Raw genomic sequence first — 22,459 nt, 5'->3', positions numbered from 1 at the left:
CTAGACCAAGTGAGATTTATCCCTGATATGCAGATATGATTCAACATTCACAAATCAATCAATGTGATACATCACATTAACAAACTACAGAAGAAAAACCATATGATTATCTCAATAGATGCAGAAAAAGCATTTGATAAAATACAATGCCCTTTCATGATGAAAACTCTAAGCAAATTGGGCATAGAAGGAACATTCCTCAACACAATCAAGGCAATTTATGACAAACCCATGGCCAACATCTTGTTGAATAAGGAAAAGTTGGAAGCATTCCCACTGAGATCCGGAAGTAAACAAGGATGCCCACTCTCATCATTGCATTCAATATAGTCCCGGAATTTTTAGCCCGAGCCATTAGGCAAGGAAAAAAAATAAAAGGGATACAATTTTGGAAGGAAGAAATCAAGCAATTTCTATTTGCAGATGACATGATTCTGTATATAGGGGATCCAAAAATCTCCACTAAGGGACTATTGGGACTCATAGAAGTGTTTAGTAAAATAACAGGATATAAAATCAACACACAAAAATCAACAGCCTTTGTATACAGATAATGCTAGGAATTTACCCAAGGGAAATGAAATCATCATATGAAAGAGTTATCTGTGGGGCTGGCACCGTGGCACACTAGGTTAATCCTCTGCCTGTCACACCAGCATCCCATATGGGCATTGGGTTCTAGTCGCAGTTGCTCCTCTTCCAGTCCAGCTCTCTGCTGTGGCCCAGGAAAACAGTGGAGGATGGCCCAAGTGCTTGGGCCCCTGCACCCGCGTGGGAGACTGGGAGGAAGCACGTGGATCCTGGCTTCAGATCAGTGTAGCTCTGGCCATTGTGGCCATTTGGGGAGTGAACTAACGGAAGGAAGACCTTTCTCTCTGTCTCTCTCTCTCTCTCTCTCACTGTCTGTAACTCTACCTGTCAAATAAATAAATAAATAAAACCTTTAAAAATGAAAAAAAGAGTTATCTGTAACCCCATGGTTAGTTCGGCTCAATTCACAATAGGTAAGAAATGGAATCAACTAAAATGCCCATCAGTTGAAAACTGGATAAAGAAATTATGGGATATGCACACTATGGAATACTACACAGCAGTAAAAAATAAAAATGAAATCATCATTTGCAACAAAATGGATAAATCTGGAAAACATCATACTTACTGAAATAAGCCAGTCCCAAAGGGACAAATACCAAAGGGACAAATACTCCCTGATCTGTGAGAACTAATAGAGAACCTAAAAGACAATTTGTAGAAGTGAAATTAACACTTATGAAGCAATTACTTGAACAGCTCTTGTCTTGACTGATAAGGAACAGGGTTTTTTTTTTTAAATACTATTTGTTGAACACTTTACTTAACATAGAGTTAATCATATGTATATAAAGTCAATTGAAAATAGATCTTAGTTAAAAATAAGAGTAAGAATAGAGAGTGAGGAGGAATAGTGGTGGGAGTATGGGTGGGAGAGTGGGCTTGGTTGGAAGAATCACCATGTTCCCAAAGTTGTATTTGAGAAGTATACAAACTTTAACTGTAAAGCTGTGTAGTTCTGCACACATTCCTATGGACATACTTCTAAGAGCACAGTTTATAAACTTGCCATGGGATCCCAATTCCCCTTAAGCTGGGTGTTAAAAATACCATCTTATGTGTTAAAGTGATCATATGGATAGGATTAAGGGTTAAAGTAATCATATAAATAGGATTAAGTCTGGTAATAATAATAGAATTAAAAAAGAGTGACTGCTTAAAATAATTAAATTAAAAAATAATTAAAATTAATTAAAAAGAGTGACATAGGAATCAGTCCACACAGCAGACTCATAGAATGACAATCACTTTAAGTAGCACTCTGACCTCAGAATCAGCCCTTGAGGCATTCTGATCTGGCTGAAAAGGCCACAAGAGAATTTCAGGCATGGAAAGCCAAGACACTGTGACAAAAAATGTCCTACATGAAGGACCTCGGTGGGTGAGACCCCAGTGGAAAGAAACGGTCATCAAAGAAGGAGGTACATTTCTCTGAAGGGAGAAGAGAACTTCCACTTTGCTTATGGCATTGTCTAAGTACTGATGGAGTTTGTGGATTCAAAAGGCTTCCATAGCCTAGGCAGCTCATGTCAAGAGACTTGGGTGATCATTGATGTCATACATATGAGTGTTAATTGTTAAATTAACAATAGGAAGGGGCTGGCACTGTGGCGCAGTGGGTTAACACCCTGGCTTAAAGCACCAGCGTCCCATATGGGCGCCAGTTCTAGCCCCAGCTACTCCTTTTCTGATCCAGCTCTCTGCTATGGCCTGGTGAAGCAGTAGAAGATGGCCCAGGTCCTTGGGCCCCTGCACCCATGTGGGAAACCTGGAGGAAGTTCCTGGCTCCTGGCTTCGGATTGGTGTAGCTCCGGCCACTGCAACCAATTGGGGAGTGAACCATCAGATGGAAGACCTCTCTCTCTCTGCCTCTCCTCTCTCTGTGTAACTCTTTCAATAAATACTCCCAGCACCCTGGGTTCTAGTCCCGGTCAAGGTGCTGGATTCTGTCCCGGTTGCTCCTCTTCCAGTCCAGCTCTCTGCTGTGGCCCCGGAGCGCAGTGGAGGATAGCCCAAGTGCTTGGGCCCTGTGCCAGCGTGAGAAACCAAGAGAGGCACCTGGCTCCTGGCTTCGGATTAGTGCGGTGCACCGGCTGCAGCGCACTGGCCGCAGCCGCCACTTAGGGGTGAACCAATGGCAAAAGGAGGACCTTTCTCTCTGTCTCTCTCTCTACTGTCCACTCTGCCTGTCCAAAAAAAATAATTTTAACAACATGAGTCACTGTACACTAACTTGCCATCCAGGACCTCTGATCTCAAAGAGTTGTATTACGAGAGATAACAATAAAACTTGTCCTCAAAACTTATTTAATGTTAGTGTATTAAGTGGAGGATATTCTTATGTTTCATAAGTTTTAGTTATGCCTAAGTGTCCAACTCCATTGCTTGTTTTCTTAGGTGCTTTCTTAACTAACGATAAAACTAGTTCTCAAGGACTTACTTTCTTTTAATGTATTAAGGATATCCTTGTATCCCATAAGTTATCGTTATGTCTGAGTGCTCGCAAAGAAAATGAATCATTCCTGGGTGTTTCTTTAAAGTTAATTAAGTTTCAGGGCCAACGCTGTGGCATAGCAGGTAAAGCCACCACCTGCATTGCCAGCATCCCATATGGGCACCATTCAAGACCCAGTTGCTCCACTTCCATTCCAGCTCTCTGCTATGGCCTGGGAAAGCCAGAAGAAGCTCCTGGCTCCTGGCTTCAGAACAGTGCAGTTCTGGCCATTGTGGCCAATTGGGGAATGAACCGGCAGATGAAAGACCTCTCTCTTTCTTCCCCTCCTTCTCTCTGTGTGTAACTCTGACTTTCAAGTAAAATAAAGAAAGAAAGAAAGAAAGAAGTTGAGGAGGAGGAGGAGGAGGAGGAGGAGGAGAAGTGAAATTAACTTCAAGATGCAATGACTTTGAACAACAAGTGTCTGGACTGTTGAGGAAGAGGTTTTTTGTTTCTTTTCGTGCAAATTGTTCAACTCTTTACTTAGTATAGAGTTTGTCTTCTGTATATAAAGTTAATTGATAATGTATCTTAGTGAAGCATGGGACTGGGAATGGGAGAGGGGGGAGAAAGAAGGGTGGGAGTAGGGGTGGGAGGGCGGGTATGGTAGAAAGAATCACTATATTCCTAATGTTGTACTATGAAACGCATGGTTTGTATTCCTTTAATAAAAGGTTTCTTTGGGGGAAAAAAGGTTTGTACTGTTTACAATCTTTCTCTGAATTTGAAATTATTTCCTAAGTAACAAGTATAAACTAGTTCTTTATATAACATGAAAAAGATAAAGTTCGTCTCATTTTGTTTATTGTGTTTGAATCCAATATACATTGACATACAAAATATTTAACAGACATAAAACCAATAGATATTGTGGGAAACAAAAGAAATCTAAACCACCATTTATAACTCTTTAAATTTTTAAGCTTTTTAAGATTTATTTATTTATTTGGAAGGCAGAGTTACAGAGATGGACAGGCAGAGGGAGAGAGAGATCTTCCATCTGCTGGTTCACTCCCCAAATGGCTACAAAAGCCAGGGCTGAGACAGACCATAGACAGGAGCCAGGACTTTCGTCCCAGAGTCCCACATGGATTCAGGAGCCCAAGCACTTGGGCCATCATCTGCTGCTTTTCCAGGCACATTAACAGGGAGCTAGATGGAAAATGTAGCAGCCGGCACTCAAACCAGCAACCATATGGGATGCTGGCACTAAAGGCCACAGCTTAACTTGTTATGCCACAATGCTGGCCCCCATATCTGATTTTTCAAAAAGGGACAATATAATATTTTTATCATACATTCAGGCATCATACTTTTAAGAGATATATAAATTAAAAATCATGGAAATAAGCACCTTGCACAATTTTTTAGTCCACTGTGGTGCAATCTGTACCACAGAACCAATGCAATACTGCAGCAGAAACCGTTAGTTACAAAGTGGTAACTGTCACATATGCTAATAAAATCCCCATCTTACACACCCCTCCAGCTAGAATTACTTAAGTTCTCTGAGAAAAAAGGCTGCTTTCCCTCACTAGGATACTTTGCAAGGTATCTTCACAAACTAAATAAATGCCTTCTCATGCAACACTGGTATTTTTAAAACCATTAAAACTTCTGATTACAAAAGTTAGGTTTGTTAGTTACCTCTCTGAGATCAAATGCACTATATATGAATTAATACAATAATTAAAATATTATCTCTTCAAAAGTGTTTCTTCTTCAAATAATACATATTAAACCTCTTACAATAAGTACTAATAAGAAACACTCCTTATATTCAATACTTATTAAAGATAGCAATTATAAATTTTAAAATATTCAGTTAACTAAATATTTATTATGTATCAATCTTCAGCAATGTCTCAACATAGAAAGAGTGATGGGAAAATAACAATGACCAAAATATCAGCTTTAATCTTCATGAGTTCCTTACACAGCAATATACATTATTATTGCAGAATTTCATGGTACTCAATATTCTATCAAGAAAAATATTACAGAAACATGAATTGCTTTTTTAAGGTTTTTATTTAATGACTACAAATTTCATATGTACAACTTTTAGGGATGTAGTGTTTCTTCCCCCCATTCCACCCTCCCACCCCCACTCACATCCCACCTCCTACTCCCCCTCCCATTCCATTTTTCATTAAGATTCGTTTTTAATTCACTTTATATACAGAAGACCAACTCTATACTAAGTAGAGATTTCCATTGTTTGCACCCACACAAACACACAAAATATAAAGTACTGTTTGAATACAGGTTTTACCATTAATTCTCATAGTACACCTCACTAAGGACAGAGGTCCAACATGGGGATTAAGTGCACAATGACTCTTGTTGTTGACTTAACAATTAACAACTCTTATTTTTGACATCAGTGACCACCCGAGGCTCTTGACAAGAGCTGCCAAGGCTATGGCCTTTTGAGTCTACAAACTCCGTAGTTATTTAGACAGCGTCATATGCAAAGTGGAAGTTCTCTCCTCCCTTCAGAGAAAAGTACATCCTTCTTTGATAGCCCCTTCTTTCCAATGGGGTCTCACTCACAGAGATCCTTCATGTATGTTATTTTTTGCCACAAAGAAAACATGAATTGTTAACACTGACATCCAAAGGAAGAAAAATATCTGAAACAAATCATCACAATCAAGGAAACACAGATGGATGATGTAAGTATTACACATGTTCCAGTCTCAAATGTGGTAATGAAGTTAATGCTTAGTGCTACTCCATTTGTATCAGAGAGGGCAAAAGGAAAACCAGCCTCATCCTCCTTCACTCAAAACAGAAAGACAAATAAAGAAAAGATAATAGATTAAAACTAACGTTGAGCACCCCATTACAAAACTGCTTAAGACATTGAGGGACATGTACAAAAGGAGAAAAGGGCTATGCCAAGGAAATGGATTGACGGATTTATGAACTGATGGTATTTTTTAAAAAGATACATTTTATTTTTTTGAAAGTCAGAGTGACAGAGAGAGGGAGAGACAGGAGAATGATTGTATTTTTATATGAGACTCAATTGAGTTTTTTCCACCAGTTGACAGAAAAATTTCCCACACAGGATTGCTCTGTTGCCAAAACACAGGACAAAAGTAGGCAATTCATTCTTTATGCCCGCAGGCAGGTCTGCCTGCACTAACACTGGCTAAGCTGTTAGTTTCAAATCGTGTTTATGCTATAAATTGGCAAGGACTGCATCCTGTCAATTATTAGCCAACTGACAATACAAAGTAAATATGATATATGACATAATTCATTATAGTGTAAATAATCATTTCTATCCTGAGGAATTCCTTATCAAAACTTCATGGATCAATGATTTGTGGAATAAACACAAGAAGTAACTATATCTCATCCCTCAGAACTCTCATATTACTCACTTTATAAAAGATACCATGCAATCAGAATCCGCAGCATAATCGTGGCAGAAGTTCACTTCAAAAGGAAATAATATCTTTTTTTATGTAGACTGACTTGTTTAGAAAAATATATCACAATTATTTCATTTGGAGAATGAGTATTTGCTTTTCACTTAACAGCACGGAGAGCTGTGACTATGTCAGCATCTAAGGTAAAAACCTGAACACATTCTGACGCTGGCAATGTAGGCCCCGTTTCCAGGCAGGTTGAAGCAGACGTATTTCATGAGTTTCAATATATGCCAAACAATGTTTACTGCTTGAATATCTGTAAATGCAAATCTAAGAAACATGATTTCAAGTAGTTTAATTAAAGAAATCTGGTTCTCTTTGTGGTGCTGAAGCTGATAGTAAAGTAACACCCAATAATTAGAATTCTAGGAACTGTTGGTAGGGATTTTTGTGTTTTGATTTGTTTTGTTTTGCTCAGGTGCTCTCCACAGTCTGGGTGGTCCGCTGGGGGCAACATTTAATGAAAGGAAGCTCTCACTTTGCGACCCTTCAGAGGCTGTGGTGGACGGTGATTGCTCAACAAAAAAGCTGCTGATTCACCCTCGGCTGAACACAGAAGACTGCGGAATTTGGCCAGCTATTAAGGAAAGAGAAGAGTTGGTTTCAGCGTAAAAAATCATACTTGCTCTGCGTAGAAAAATTAAGAAACACATGACCTTTCCTCTACCAGGCACTGAAAATAATGCAACGAAAATCTCTAGTATAGGTCACGGGTTCAAAATTTAGGTTATGGGTTCAAAAATTAAGTATACAGCATTTTCTATTTGAAGATCAGAGTAGGAAAGGGGAAACACTTAGAACATGGTTTTAAGAATACATATGTAGAGACCAGAGAATGTAAACACACACACACACACACACACACACACACACACACATTTTGGTAAAAAATTGAACACAATTGTATATGCTAGTTTGAAATCAGATTTTTTTTTCACTTAATATAATCTAGGCATCTTTGCATGTCCATCTAAATACAGACTTATGTCACTATGTTAATTGCTGGAAAGTTTTCTATTATGCTTTTTAAAATTTTAAAATTTTAGTGGTTTACTATTATTTGTTAAGATGGGTTTACAGTAGTAAAATAAAGATGGATAAAATACCTGAGTAATTCTATCTTCTCAAAAATATAATGCCAATTAATACAGTTGAGTTTTTGGTATTTTTTGTTGTTGTTGAAGACAAATTGTCATCAGGAATGAGAAATTCTATCTAAATGTTAGTGATCATCTAATCTCAGAGTCAGTCAAATTCAGAGGACACACCATTCAGGTTTCCATGATCATCACTGACCCAAGGTCTAGAATATTTCTTGTACAGTACTAATCAGAACGGGGGGCAGAGAAGATAGAGATTATAATAAGACAACAGTGTGGAACCATGCATTTTGGAGATAGAACCATCTATCTATATGCAAGTAACTATGTTTCCACTAGTGATATTTTGAGATGTGGATACAGATTCAGTAAGCAATAGAAAAATGTTTCCAAATTCCTTTTCCTTGTGTTTTATTAAACCAAATTATTATAGCCAAAACTAGATGAGATTTACTGACTCTCGGGTGTGATCAAGTAGCAAAATATAGTAAAAATCTAACATCCAGAGCTAGGGAAGACTCCAGCCCTCTGCAGAAGCCATTCCAGGTGATTGTGTAGTAAACCTGACTCAGGGTGCTGGTTCGCAAGCCCTACCAAGCACAACCCACCTTCCTTGTAATATCACTGATTCTTCTGAAGACCTTGACTTTATTTTCCTTCCACATTGCTCCTGCCATTCAACCCCTCTCTGATCATCGCTTCCTAACTTGGCAACAGTTCAGCCTCATCAATCTGGAACAGGACCTAACTTTAGGTCTTTCTCTGAACAGGCTGGCATCTTGGCAAGAGTCCCTTAACCTGTATTTATGTCTCATCAAACCCCTTCCCTCCATGACTCAAGCTCTCCCAGTCATTTGAGCCAGCTAGGCAGACCGCCTCACCTGCCAGTCCCTGCTTGTATTTGCTCCTGCTAGCTCAGATGTCCTCTGCCACAGCACTGACCTTGCAAAGTGCATCACCAGCTGGTGTCTCCCCATCTCACTCTCTCAGGTGACTCCAAACTGCACTCACGCAGAAAACCTGACCTCTCTGTCACTAAGGCTGACAGCATCTACACTGTTCCTGGCAGCAGCGTCCCTGGTTAAACCTTGAGGCTGAGGTAAGTAGGACCTGTTTTGCTGGTTTCCTTGGCTCTAACCACTGAATTTCTAATTTCCTTGTGGAGTAACCCCAGTAAGCTGAAATATTCTTTCCCAATAGTACTGTAAATAACTTTTGGTCATGCTCATGCTCAAGCATTTTTAATAGTACTCTACTGCCTGCCAAAATTGAGTAAGAGTAAAAATAAGCAACACTGCCATACTGGGACCAAGCTTCCAGCACATTAACCTTTGAAGTTCACACTCAAACCATATCAGAACTGTAGCACAATCCTAGAAGTGACTTGTACAGTCCTCTACAAATTAGAAATTTAATTCTAAAATTGATGATACAAAGTTTACATGGTAGGCTGAAATTAATATTGAGATAAATGAATTCTTCCCTCATCTTACATATAGTCTAGAGATGCAGAAGTAAAGGAAATCACTCCTAGATCATTAAATATCATTAATTACAAACCATAACATTTTATTATTTGAAAAAAAGCCATCCGGGTTTTGCTTCCAGGTATATCAAACTAAAATCCTGCAGAAAATGTCCTTGTAGAAAATAGGTATAAGCTCATACATAATACAAGAAGCAATGAGTTAGAGATACTGAAGAATGAACAGATGAAGAGGGTCCCCGGTGAAGAGTTCATGCTCGCTTGAAGGAGAGATGGAAGCACTACAAGTAAAATCTTGTCTCTTTAACTTTGAGCCTGGAGCTGAGCACAGCCTGTAAGGTGCACACAGCTGCAACAGGCACACCTCTCTACTCATGTCTCTGAATGAGCTATAAACCATGCATGCAGGGAATAGACGCCAGGCAGATCAGCTGAACTGAGACCAGAGCTGTGGCACAAGAAAAAAAAAATTTTGCAGCTCATGTTTAGCCAAGAAAATTACCTGCTAAAACAAAGAAGCAAACAAAAAATATTCATCAGAAAAAAAACATAATCCAGATCCTTGCAACTTAATGTTCTTATAATTCAAAATATGATAAAACATTACTCAATATGTGAAGAATCAAGACAATTGAACACATTCTCAATGAAAGAGAATTCAACAGAGATCAACCCAAGAAAAAACAAATTTTGAGGTCTACAACACTTTTAAAGTGGCTTTTATAACTACTTGAGGATAATATGAAGTTAAGCAAAGCATCTTTTTAATGCATGTGAGATCTCAGCCAAGTAATGAAAAGTCTCAATGGAGAAATAAAAATAAAGAACAAAACAGAAAATTTAGAAATAAAGCTTCTAATGTGAAAAAATCATTGGATAGAATTAACATCCAAATTTACTTGACAGAGGATAAAGCAAATGAACTTGAATACATGGCAACAGAAATTATATAAATTCCCATAGTGAAAAACAGCAATAAAAGAATTTTTAAAAGTAGAGTCTCAGGGACCTGTTAAATGACAGTAAAAGGTCTAATCCATATATAATAAAAATATCAGGAAAAAAATGGAGACAATGATGTACCCCATACCCAAACATTAACTCAAAAGCACTCAACAACTTAAATGTAAGAGCTAACCATTACTTAAAGCAAAGGTGAAGGGATGTGGCTTACTTGGTTTACTTAAACAGTAAACCAAAAGCATACATTTTAAAAGATAAATTGACAAAATGGACTTCAGCAAGTTAAAAACATTTTTTTCTTCAAAAGACACAGTTAACAACTGAAAAAGCCAAACATACTCCAGGAAAACACTTTTGCAAAATCCATACCCAAGAAAGAACTTTGATCTGGACTCTGTAAAGAAACCTTGCAACTCAACAGTGAGAAGTCAACCCAATTTAAACATGGGGAAATTATTTGAACTGATATTTAAAAAAAAATTCATAGATGATGAGTATACGGAAAAATGGTCAAAGCCACTAGTCATCAGATACATGCAAATTAGAAGCACACATAGCCATTAGAATAGCTTAAAGTCAGAACACTGACAGTGCCAAATGCTGGAACAGCTGTGGAGCAACTAGAAATGCCATGCATTGATGGTGGAAATACAGTATGGTATAGCACTTTAGAAAACAATATGGCATGTGACTGTCTTTCAAATAAATAAAACACAAATCTTAAAAAAAAAAAAAAAGAAAAGAAAACAATATGGCAGGGGTAGGCATTGTGGTGCAATAAGTTAAGCCTCTCCTTGGGAATCCACATCCTATATCAGAGTACAGGTTCAAGTCCTGGTTCTACCACTTCCAATCTAGCCTCCTGTTAATGCATGTAGGAAGGCAGCAGCTGATGGTCCAAGCACTTGGATCCCTGCAACCTATGTAGGAGACCCAGAAGAAGTTCTGGGCTCTAGGCTTAAGCCTTGCCCAGTCAGGATATTGTAGGACTCTAAGGAATGAACTATAAAATGCAAATTCTCTGTCTTTCAAATAAATAAATAAACCTAGGAAGGAAGGAAGGAAGGAAGGAAGGAAGGAAGAAAAGAAGGAAACAGTATGGCAGCACCTTATAAAATTAAATATGCAGGGGACTGCGCTGTGGTTTAGCGGGTGAAGCCGCCTCCTGCAGTGCTGGCATCCCATGTGGGTGCCGGTTCAAGACCTGGCTGGTCCACTTCCAATCCAGCTCTCTGCTGTGGGCTGGGAAGGCAATACAAGATGGCCCAAATCCTTGGGCCCCTGCACCTGCATGGAGAGACCCGGAGGAAGCTCCTGGCTTCTGACTTCAGATTAGCGCAGCTCCAGCCATTGCGGCCAACTTGGGGGTGAGCCAGTGGATGGAAGACCTTTCTCTCTCTCTCTCTCTTGCTCTCTCTCTCTCTCTCTCTCTCTCTGTGCCTCTCCTTCTCTCTGTGTGTAGCTCTGACTTTCAAATAAATAAATAAATCTTTTTAAAAAAATTAAACATGCAGGACCTAGTAATTCCAATCTAAGGTATTGACCTAAAGCATATCCGTGGCCACACAAAAGTGTGTATGTGAATTACTCCTAATATGCAAATACAGATCACTACTATTCAAAAATTGGAAGCAACACAGATGTCCATCAATTATTGAAAAGATTTTTTAATATGGTCTATCCATCCACTTATTAAAAAAAATACCTAAATGAAAGACCTCTGCGAGTGAGATCCCAGTAGAAAGAACGGGCCATCAAAGAAGGAGGTACCTTTCTCTGAAGGGAGGAGAGAACTTCCACTTTGACTATGACCTTGTCTAAATAAGATCTAGTCGGCGAACTCAAAAGCCTTCCATAGCCTTGGCAACTCATGATTAGAGCCTAGGGAGATTACTGACGCCATAAACAAGAGTGTCAATTTGTTAAGTCAACAACAGGAGTCATTGTGCTCTTACTCCTCAGGTAGGATCTCTGCCCTCAATGTATTGTTCAATGTTAATTAATGCTATAACTAGTACTGAAACGGTATTTTACACTTTATGTTCTGAGTGGGTGCAAACTGTTGAAATCTTTACTTAATATATACTAAATCGATCTTCTGTATATAAAGATAATTGAAAATGAATCTTGATGTGAATAGAATGGGACAGGGAGTGGGAGAGGGGAGGGTTGCTGGTAGGAGGGAAGTTATGGGGGGGAAAGTCATTGTAATCCATAAACTGTACTTCGGAAATTTATATTTACTAAATAAAAGTAAAAAAAATAATGAATGGGTGAAATCTAAAAAATATTTTTTAGATATTTTTTCTAAGTAAAAGAAATCCAACACAAAAATCTATTTACTGTATAATTTACTTAAATAAATTTCTAGGAAAGTCAGTACTCAAGTGATAGCATATCTGTGATTGCTTGGGACTATAAATGAGGAAAGGGAGTGAAGTGCAAAAATATACAGGAAACTTCTTTGGCCAAAGAATCTATTCTATATCTTGATTGTAGTGGTTCTTGCATGGTTACATACAATCACCAAAATCAGCAACCACACACTTAAAATTCATGAGTTTTACTCTACGCAGATAATACCATAAGTGAAATAGAGGCAGGTTTTAATAAAAAGGAAGAATAGATTAAAAATCAAGTTTTTTGTATATTGAATTTCAGCAGTTGAGTAATCCAGTTTAGATGATTTAATATAACTCAAAGAGACTTGATGAGAAAAGTCAACCTTCTAAGAAAATGACAGATCTGCTAAGAAAACAATATATCTGCTTACTAGCATGGCAGTTATATCAAGAATTTAGTACGAGGGGCCAGCACTGTGGAGTAGCGAGTAAAGCCACCGACTGCAATACCGGCATCCCATATGGGCACCAGTTCTAGTCCCGGCTGCTCCACTTCCAATCCAGCTCTCTGCTGTGGCCTGGGAAATTTTCACTATAAATATAAATTCAATATTTATATTGAAAGGCAGAGTGACAGGGAGAGAGAGGGAGAGACAGAGATAGAGCGAGATCTCTCATCCTCTGATTCATTCCCCAAATACCTACAGCAACCAGGATTAGACCAAGCCAAAGCCAGGATCCAGGAACTCCATCCTGGGCTCCCATCTGGATGGTAGGAACTAAAGTTCTTGAGACATCATCTGCTGCCTCCCAAGAACATTAGCAGGAAGCCGAATCTGACGCCTGTAGCTAAAACTAGGCACTCAGATACGGGATCCAAGTGTCCCAAGCACCTACTCTGCAGCTGAATACTATTGAGTCAACTCCTGTTTTGGATTTTTTTAGATAAATATTTTATTTTAGAGCAGTGTTAGATTCATAGAATTATTGCGAAGTTACTACAAATATTTACCATGTGCTCCATGCTTAATTTCCCATATTACTCACATCTTACATTAGTATAGTATATTTTCTATAATTAGTGAGCTAATATTAATGTGCTCTCATTGACTAAAATCCTTCCTTTACTAATATTTACTTTGTTTTAACCTAATGCCTTTTTTTTTCCTTCCAGAACTACACATAGGAAATAACTTAATAGTCATACCTCCTTAGGCATTTCTGGTTTGTGACGATTCTCAGACTTAACTGTTTTTGATGATCTTAACAGTTTTCAGGAGTACCGATCAGGCATTTTGTAAAATGTCCCTCAGTTGGACTTTATCCAGTGTTTTTCACATTGTTAGCCTGGGGTTAGGTTTTTAAAATATCTTTTGGGTCCAGCATTGTAGGTGCAACAAATTAACCTGTGATACCAGAATCCCCTTTTAAGCACCAGTTCAAGTCCTGGATGCTCCACTTTGAATCCAGCTCCCTGTTAATGCTCCTGGGAAAGTAACAGAAGATGACTCGAATACTTGGGACTCTACCATCCACATGGGAGATTTGGATGGAATCCCAAGCTCCTGGCTTTCGCCTGGTTGAGCCGCAGCTGTTGTGATCATTTGAAGAGTAAACTAGTAGATAAAAGACGTGTGTGTGTGTGTGTGTGTGTGTGTGTTTTGTGTGTCCCTCTCTGTAATTCTGCCTTCCAAAAAATATTTAATAAAATATCTTTTGTTTCATTCTTTCACTATTTTTTGAAAAGATTTATTTAATTATTATTGAAAGGCAGAGTCACAGAGAGGCAGAAGCAAAGAGAGAGGGAGGAGTAGAGGGAGTCTTCCACCCACTGGTTCAATCCCCAAATGGCCACAATCGTGGAGCTGGGCCTATCCAAAGCCAGGAGCCAGGAGCTTCTTCTAGGCCTCCCACACAGGTGCAGGGACTCAAGGAATTGGGCCATTTTCTACTGCTTTCCCAGGCCATAGCAGAGAGATGGATTGGAAGTGGAGCAGCTGGGACTAGAACCAATACCCAAATGGGATGCCGACACTGCAGGTAGTGGCTTTGCTGGCTTTGCCAGCAATGCCACAGTGCCAGCCCCTCTTACACTCTTAAAACCACCATAACATCATATTATAGTAATTTGAGTTATTGTTCAAATAAGTTTCTCAATATGGCAAAAATTAACAGGTCTCCCAGTGCTCCTGATAGAATAGATTTAAGTGAATGACTACAAATCACATTAGAGCTCTAAAAGGCAGCTATTATTTTATATACTCTACTATAGAAAAACCATATTAATAATGTTAATTCAGTAAGCCTCAAATAAGATAAGGCAGTGAATCCACAGTGAGGGTGTTATAAATCCTGAACTTGCAGGAATTATTTTTAATAAAGTTAACTTTATTCTTATTAAGGGACTAAATATGTACTTCAATATATTCTCTAAATCATTAGTGGACTGTAATACAAAAATAAGTTAGTTATTTTCCAAGTAGCTTTAAGTAATAATTTGAAATATAAAGTAAAACACAATCCCTTAATACTAACTACTTTGACATTATGATTTATGAACTCTTCATAGTAAGATACCCAAATTTAACAAAAGAATATAAAAATAATAGCTTATCACATGAAGTGGGGAAAAGTGAACACCCTTAGTATCACCAGTGAACTGGTGGCAGGTCATTTTTCTTAAAAAAAAATCATGGAAAAATTAACAGTTTTTAATGCCAGTGAAGCTCTGGATTTCTACCCAAACTTTATAAAATGTTTAAATAAATGTAACCCAGGTTATAACTTGTATTCAATCCTAAAGACAAGGTCACTGAGGAGAAACACCCAACAAAAATAGAATGTGTTCAACACCCCAGGGGAAATGTTGCCTGAAATGATCTTGGTAAAGGTGAACCAGCTCTTGTCTGATGAGGAGGGAAAATAAACAGCTGGACCAGTGGGCAAGCCGGGAACAGAACACCTTATGAGCTACAAAAATGACTGGACTATGGTCATGCTATGCTACTGCAGCACTAAACTGAAAAAGGACAACAAAAACAACAAACTAGGAAGCACAGCATCCACCTGGGAGAGTGGACAGTTGCATGGTCAAGGCTCCTAGGTGAGTCTAGCAGACCGCTGGCCCCACCACGGGGCTCAACAAGACTGAGCAGGAAAAATGGGTGAGTAAATGTCTCCACAAAAAGAGCAAGTGCTTCAAAGGCCCTTAGGCAGTCCTACAAAAGTTTTGTCAGCATCAGCCAAAATCAACTTCTTTTTTACTGTAGTAAGAACACTTAATATGCGGTCAGCCCTGTGAAATTTTTAAGTGCACAACGTAACTTTTTAAGTTTAGCAGGCACAGCGGTTTCTTAGGGTAATGCACCTACCCGCTGTCCTAATGATCATAGTAAAGCAGGTCTAGGGCCTGAGGTCAGAAAGGAGCAAATCATCTTCTAATCACAGAAAGTCAGAGAAGAAAAAGAAGAAGCAGGGCCAGCGCCGTGGCTCACTTGGTTAATCCTCCACCTGCGGCACTGGCATCTCATATGGGCACCGGGTTCTAGTCCTGGTTGCTCCTCTTCCAGTCCAGCACTCTGCTGTGGCCCAGGAGGGCAGTGGAGGATGGCCCAAATGTTTGGGCTCCAGCCGTAGCGGCCATTTTGGGGGTGAACCAATGGAAGGAAGACCTTTCTCTCTGTCTCTCTCTCTCTCACTGTCTAACTGTCAAATTTAAAGAAAGAAAGAAAGAAAGAAAGAAAGAAAGAAAGAAAGAAAGAAAGAAAGAAAGAAAGAAAAGGAAGCATGCATCTCGTTAAAGCTGGGAAAATACAGGCTTCTTAACACAGCAGAAAGGAATGGCAATGTTAAAAAAAAGAAAGATTCTGCTCAGTATCCTCTGAATGAATCAGGATCACCCTGGAAAAGGCTATATACCTGTTGAGAGCTGATATTTATAGGTTGCTTTAAAACGATCCATGTGACACTCTCAAGAAGGGGTGGAACTGTCAGAGAACCAGGGTACGTCCAGTAGTCCCAGGATGATGGAAGCAGAGATAATGGGTCAAAATTTGTGAATCGAGTTTGTTTTCCCTGGGAAAACATAGAGAATTCCCACAAATTACAATGGAAGAGACTTCAAGAAACATGCAGCCAATAAAATAATATGTAAATATTTAATATATTCCTTTTACATATTTAACGTAACATTTGCTTTCATCTGAAAGATTTTAGAAAAATAGCAAACCATACAGATTTATTTAAATAGACTTATTTTTACATGTTATCTTTAAAATACGTCACAATTGAAGACTTATTCTGTAAAATTACAATACAGAAACCAATTATGCATAAATAGATGTATAAATTAATACCTTAGATAACTTTAAATGCTTTAATAATTTTAAAAAGATAAGTGGTAAAGGTTTCTTCTGCTTTTCTGGTCAAGTACTGAAAACGCTTCAAAGCAGACAAGTGTGTGCTATGTCATCGAAAACTTTAAAGGAAAATAAGAAAATTCAGGAGAGAACTAACAATGTGTTAGTCATTATCAAACAGTAATTCATTTTACCTTTTCTTTAATGGAATCCAAAATGTCAGTAATCTTTTGCAGTTGGGAATTATATTCACCAATCTAAAAACATGAAATTTCAAAAGAAATGTTTAGTAGCAGATCAAGTTGGAACCATTTCTTTCAGCTGCTATTTTTAATTTTGTAAGATCGTAAACCAGCATAGAACATACAGTGATTGTTATAGAACAAAGTTTCTCTTTTACCAGAGTCTTATCAGGACAGAAGAATCTGAAAAACAAAATAATATTACAGGGTTCCTGTACTGAACTTTCTGTTTGTTTCCAAACCCAGGAGTAATAGCTTTATATCTTTAGCTTTAGGAATGTTTAAGATACAGATTACCTTGAGTGAAATGAAACCTTGCTGAGGGAACTAATACAATATCTGCTTTTTTTTTTTTTTTTTTTTTTTTTTTTTTTGACAGGCAGAGTGGACAGTGAGAGAGAGAGAGACAGAGAGAAAGGTCTTCCTTTTGCTGTTGGTTCACCCTCCAATGGCCGCCACGGCCGGCATGCTGCGGCCGGCGCACCGCGCTGATCCGAAGGCAGGAGCCAGGTGCTTATCCTGGTCTCCCATGGGGTGCAGGGCCCAAGCACTTGGGCCATCCTCCAGTGCACTCCCGGGCCACAGCAGAGAGCTGGCCTGGAAGAGGGGCAACCGGGACAGAATCCGGCACCCCAACCGGGACTGGAACCCGGTGTGCCGGCGCCGCTAGGCGGAGGATTAGCCTAGTGAGCCGCGGCGCCGGCCAATATCTGCATTTTTAAGTATTCAGACTGTAGATCCAATCAGGCTACGGTGGCATCAAAATATTCAATGAAGATATCTCCTACTTGCAACCAAAAAGGATTTGAGGTTTCTAATCAAAGCAATATATCTATCAAGAGGAGCAATCTTCCCCCAGCCCCATACCTCTTCTCAGTCATTAGGGGTGCTCCTATTTAAAACCCCACAAGGTTTCAGCTCCTTCAGGATTAAAGTATATTCTTTTGCCGACCAGGATCCTGATGCCACATCCTAACTTGATGAACAAATGCAGAAAATTGCTGCCATCCACAGCACTACAGCTCTCCCTGCCCTTGCCCTTGTTCTCCCAGCTCCAATTCCAGGAGTTACATCACTCACAGAATGTGCAGCATGGCAAATGTGCACACCCTACAAGAATGCAGTCACAGTGGGAGTTGAGAGGCCCAACCTGTCCCCAGGTGGTGGTGAAAACAATAGTTGTCTGTCTACATGGGAATATTAGACAAAGGGAAATGCAACAGGATTTTTAAAAAATTGGTCAGTACGTTTGTGACAACAGGCCACTGTGGACGAACAAGTGCTTCATGCTTGGATCAGGAGCTTGAACTTCACTCTGTCCTGTGTCTCTAAAGACTATGCAATCAGGAAGTACCCAGAAGCAACTTTCTTCTCAGGACCTCAGCTATTACAGCCGCTATTATTCTTACTGTGGCTGCTACTGCTGCTGCAAGTCACAAAAAAATGAACAATGGACAATCAGAAGAACCATAAAATAACTATCTTAGACCGGTGTTTTAAATTATTTTTTAAATATTAATTTCAAAGGTGAAATACTAAGCCTAGAACTCATTTACAAAATTTAAAAATAATAGTTTAAAGGTGGATGTTTGCTATAGCAGTTAAGATATCAGTTGAGGTACCCACATCCTATTCCAAATGCTTGGGTTTGAGTCCTGGTTATGCTTCTGATTCCACCTTCCTGTTGCTGTGCATCCTGGGAAACAGCAGGTGATGGCTCAAGTGTTTGGGTTCCTGTCACCCATGTGGGAGATCTGAATTCAGTTCCTGGCTCCTAGCTTCCCCCTGGCCTAAGCAGTTGAGGGTATCTGGGAAGTGAAGCAACAGAGGGGAGCTCTGGAGGGTGCTCTCTCTCTCTCTCTCTAGCTCCACCCCTGTCTCTCAAATAAATAAATATTTTTAAAAGGCAGTTTAAGGTCCACTCCATGACTCAAACTCTTTATCCCATATGGCTCTATATTTCAAATGAAATCAGTGGATTCTCACCTGTAAAAACACTCCCAAAACAGCTAGTCCATCTGGTTCATGAGCTGCTTCAACAAAACTGGGGTACTTGTCTGAGTTCCAGTGAACCACATGGAGCTGAAAGGGAAGTACACAAAAATAAATAAATAAATAAATAAATAAATAAAGGTATTCTAAAGCATCCTGAAAAATAGAAATGTAAATACAGCATTTATTTCAATATTCTGATGTCATACATTCATCTGGGTAATGTGTTTTTCAAAAGAATCATAGAATCTTCCTGTATTCATTTTCTAGAAACTAAAAATCAAGGATCAAAGAATTACAGCCACTTAACAAGTCTTTGGCATACTATATTAAACGTTGCATCATCATTTAGAAAGCTCTAAGCATATTGCTCATCCTCTCTAGTCCCAACAAACTGCAACCATTGCTCCCAAGTGACTTGGGCCTCCTCTGTGCCTTGTACAGTTGATATTGCAACGGAACAGCCTGAAGTCAAATCTCAGCTGGCCATAGAGTCCTCTGAAGAAGGCTGGGCTCGCAGATGAATGAGGAAGTCAAACTCCCAGGTTTCCAGGGACCAATACCTTTCTGTGCCAATGACAATGCAGTTGTTCTTGAAACTGCCCAGTCAGACTTTACCACTGTAGTTTAAGATTTTTTATAGTTTGAAAATATGGGCTGTCCTTATGAATATCTATTTTAAGCAGCATTCACACTTTTTTCATTATTAAGATTATTTTTGACATATTATAATACCATACATTTGTGGAACACAATGTAAGACTTTAATATAGGTATACAATGCAGAATGATTAAATCAAGCTAATTAGAATATCCGTCACCTTACTTCATTTATATAAATTTACTAGCTTCTGTGAATGTGTTCCTATCCTTTGCTGAGAATAAATTTGAATAAGAAAAAAAGAGACTTTTAGGTTTAACAACCATAGGTGGCTGAGAAAGGAAATGAGAGGAAGTTGTGTTATTGAGGAGTGGGGGGAAAGAGCTAAGAGAGAATAGAAGGTGTTGGACAACCTTGGAACTCCAAAAAACAGACTTCAACCACTTCACAACTCTACTCTTATGCAAGTGTTCTCATGCAAAATACAATGTCATAAATATGCCAGGCTTGTAGAAAACGCAGTATCTTAAATACTTGATCTAGTTAGTGTCAAAGATTGCAGAACTATAAAGCAGAAGGTCACTTTTAGAGAATCCTCAGTTCTAGCTAAAAAAGACATGCTCAGCAGCCAAAGGGCAACGCGACACACCCAAAAGATGTATCTATGATCACAGATCATGAAAGCTGGCTATGGTGCCCAGGCACCCGATATAAAGCATTAACTTCAGATAAGAATTCTGCTATAGCTTGACAAGAGTTGGCTCTGAAACTCATGCAGATGTTCAAGTCCCAAAGTCATGGATTGATGGAACTGATAGGGTACAAGCTTGATCCAATTATGGGGATCTGAAGATGCAGCCTCTGGAAAGTGACTGGGGGGTCAGGCATTGTGGGGTGGCAGGCTAAGCCACCATCTAGGATGCCCACATCCCGTATCGGACTACTAGTTTGAGTCCAAGCTGCTCCATTACAATCCAGCTTTTTGTCAATGCACCTGGGAGGCAGCAGACAATGGCCTAAGTACTTAGGCTTCTGACACCTTTGTAGGAGACCTGTGAAGAGTTCCTGGCTTAGCTATTGGCTTCAGCCTGTTCCAGACCCAGCTTTATGTTGTTAGGCATTTGGGGAGTGAAGCAGTGGTTGGAACATCTGTGTATGTGTGTGTGCGTGTGTCTGTGTGTGTATATGAATGTGTGTGTGTGTGCGTCCCCTGTCTATGTCAGTCTGCCTTTCAAACACATAAATACACTTTTTTAAAAAGTCATTGCATTAGATAGGAACATCAGGGTGGGGCTCCTTTGCTCCCTCCCTCTGCTTCCTCGGTCTCCATGCCCTACTCTCTTGGCACTTCCACCATCCACTGCCCTCATCAGATGTCAGGACCAAAGGGGCCACTCAATCTTTGACTATGAACCTTTGACTGGAAATAGACCTTCTTCCTTCATAAGTAGCTTCTCTACTTATTTATTCTCTACTTATTTATTTGTAGTGATGACAAGCTGACTAAGTCAGTCTTCTTCTAATGAATCCTTTTGACATATCAAGAACACTTACATGGGCTTCATGCCCAAACTGTCTTTCTTGCTGACTGTTACCCAGGGAATTCAGTATCTTCAAATGCATCCCATGCTTTAAACATAGCTTTATGTCCCATAGGCAAGCAATATGAGGGGGTTTCAGGATGGATGGGAATTATCATGAATTCAACAATATGACATCCACAAACAATCAAGGAAGACTATGAGATATTCAGACAGAAAATATACGACAGGATTCTTGTCATGCCTTGTTCCAAGTTGGTGTGAGATAGCTGGGGGAGGAAAGAAACCTGAAAACATTTGGATGATGAAATAAAGTTCCCTTGGCTCACAGGAGATAAATGATGTCCCACTGTCAGGGAGGGGCTGAATGTTAAAGTTATTTTAGGCTCTGTGCCAATGCAGAAGTTCACTTAGAAAAATATGACACCTAGAAGACAGAAAAATGTGTAGTGACATCTTTAGGATGGATTATGAAATGAATGTGTAAGTAATGAGAGATGTATATATCTCCTACACACAATCATTCTTCAGCTTGTTAAATGGCAACAATTATTTGAAATATGATGGCAAACTAGAGCAAGAAAATCAATCTTTTTTTTAAGTACGTCCTCTCCCCCACACACTTTGCTTAACTGGCAGCAATACATTCATGGAACTAATATCATTTCACCTTTATTAGCATTTGTATATGAAATTCAAAGAAATAAATAACCAACTCACAGTTCCTGGCTACCAATGACAGAAGCAGTGACTTGAGCTGGGTAATAAGTTTTTGTAGCCCATGCAAAAATGGAAATAAGATTCTTCCCTATTTAAAAACAATTCTTTTTTTTTTTTTTTTTTTTTTTTGACAGGCAGAGTGGACCATGAGAGAGAGACAGAGAGAAAGGTCTTCCTTTGCCCTTGGTTCACCCTCCAATGGCCGCCTCGGCCCACACGCTGCAGCCGGCGCACCGCGCTGATCTGATGGCAGGAGCCAGGTACTTCTCCTGGTCTCCCATGGGGTGCAGGGCCCAAGCACTTGGGCCATCCTCCACTGCACTCCCTGGCCACAGCAGAGAGCTGGCCTGGAAGAGGGGCAACCAGGACAGAATCCGGCGCCCTGACCGGGACTAGTACCCGGTGTGCTGGCGCTGCAAGGCGGAGGATTTGCCTAGTGAGCTGCAGCACCAGCTAAAAACAATTCTTAAATAATATTATTCAACTTTAGTATTTTCAAACTGTATAATAGTGACTATGCCAAGCACTATTCCAAAATTCCTCCATGAGTGTTGAAATCATAATTTCAGTATTAACTACATAT

General features: G+C 39.3%; 1 protein-coding gene across 3 annotated transcripts in view; it reads right to left on the bottom strand.

Annotated features, from left to right (window-relative positions):
• Nucleotides 1-5,246: 5,246 nt before the first annotated feature.
• The window catches only part of CA13 (carbonic anhydrase 13), a 34,725-nt gene continuing 17,512 nt past the window's right edge, over nucleotides 5,247-22,459 (bottom strand). The window contains exons 4-7 of one of the 3 annotated variants that reach the window (XM_002710668.5): nucleotides 19,009-19,104; nucleotides 16,975-17,037; nucleotides 16,341-16,496; nucleotides 5,247-7,108 (exon numbers count right to left, since the gene is read on the bottom strand). In XM_002710668.5, the coding sequence (XP_002710714.3) occupies nucleotides 6,989-7,108; nucleotides 16,341-16,496; nucleotides 16,975-17,037; nucleotides 19,009-19,104 (435 nt within the window). In that variant the 3' untranslated portion in view covers nucleotides 5,247-6,988. Of the gene's footprint in view, nucleotides 7,109-9,174; nucleotides 9,620-16,340; nucleotides 16,497-16,974; nucleotides 17,038-19,008; nucleotides 19,105-22,459 lie in introns of those variants that run through there. The other 2 variants (XM_070075836.1, XM_070075835.1) reach the window with 2 other exon arrangements.

Source organism: Oryctolagus cuniculus, chromosome 6, assembly GCF_964237555.1.
Source record: "Oryctolagus cuniculus chromosome 6, mOryCun1.1, whole genome shotgun sequence".
Lineage (NCBI taxonomy): Eukaryota > Metazoa > Chordata > Mammalia > Lagomorpha > Leporidae > Oryctolagus > Oryctolagus cuniculus.
The sequence above is the reverse complement of the archived record's forward strand: the minus strand, read 5'-3'. Positions and strand labels throughout refer to the sequence as shown.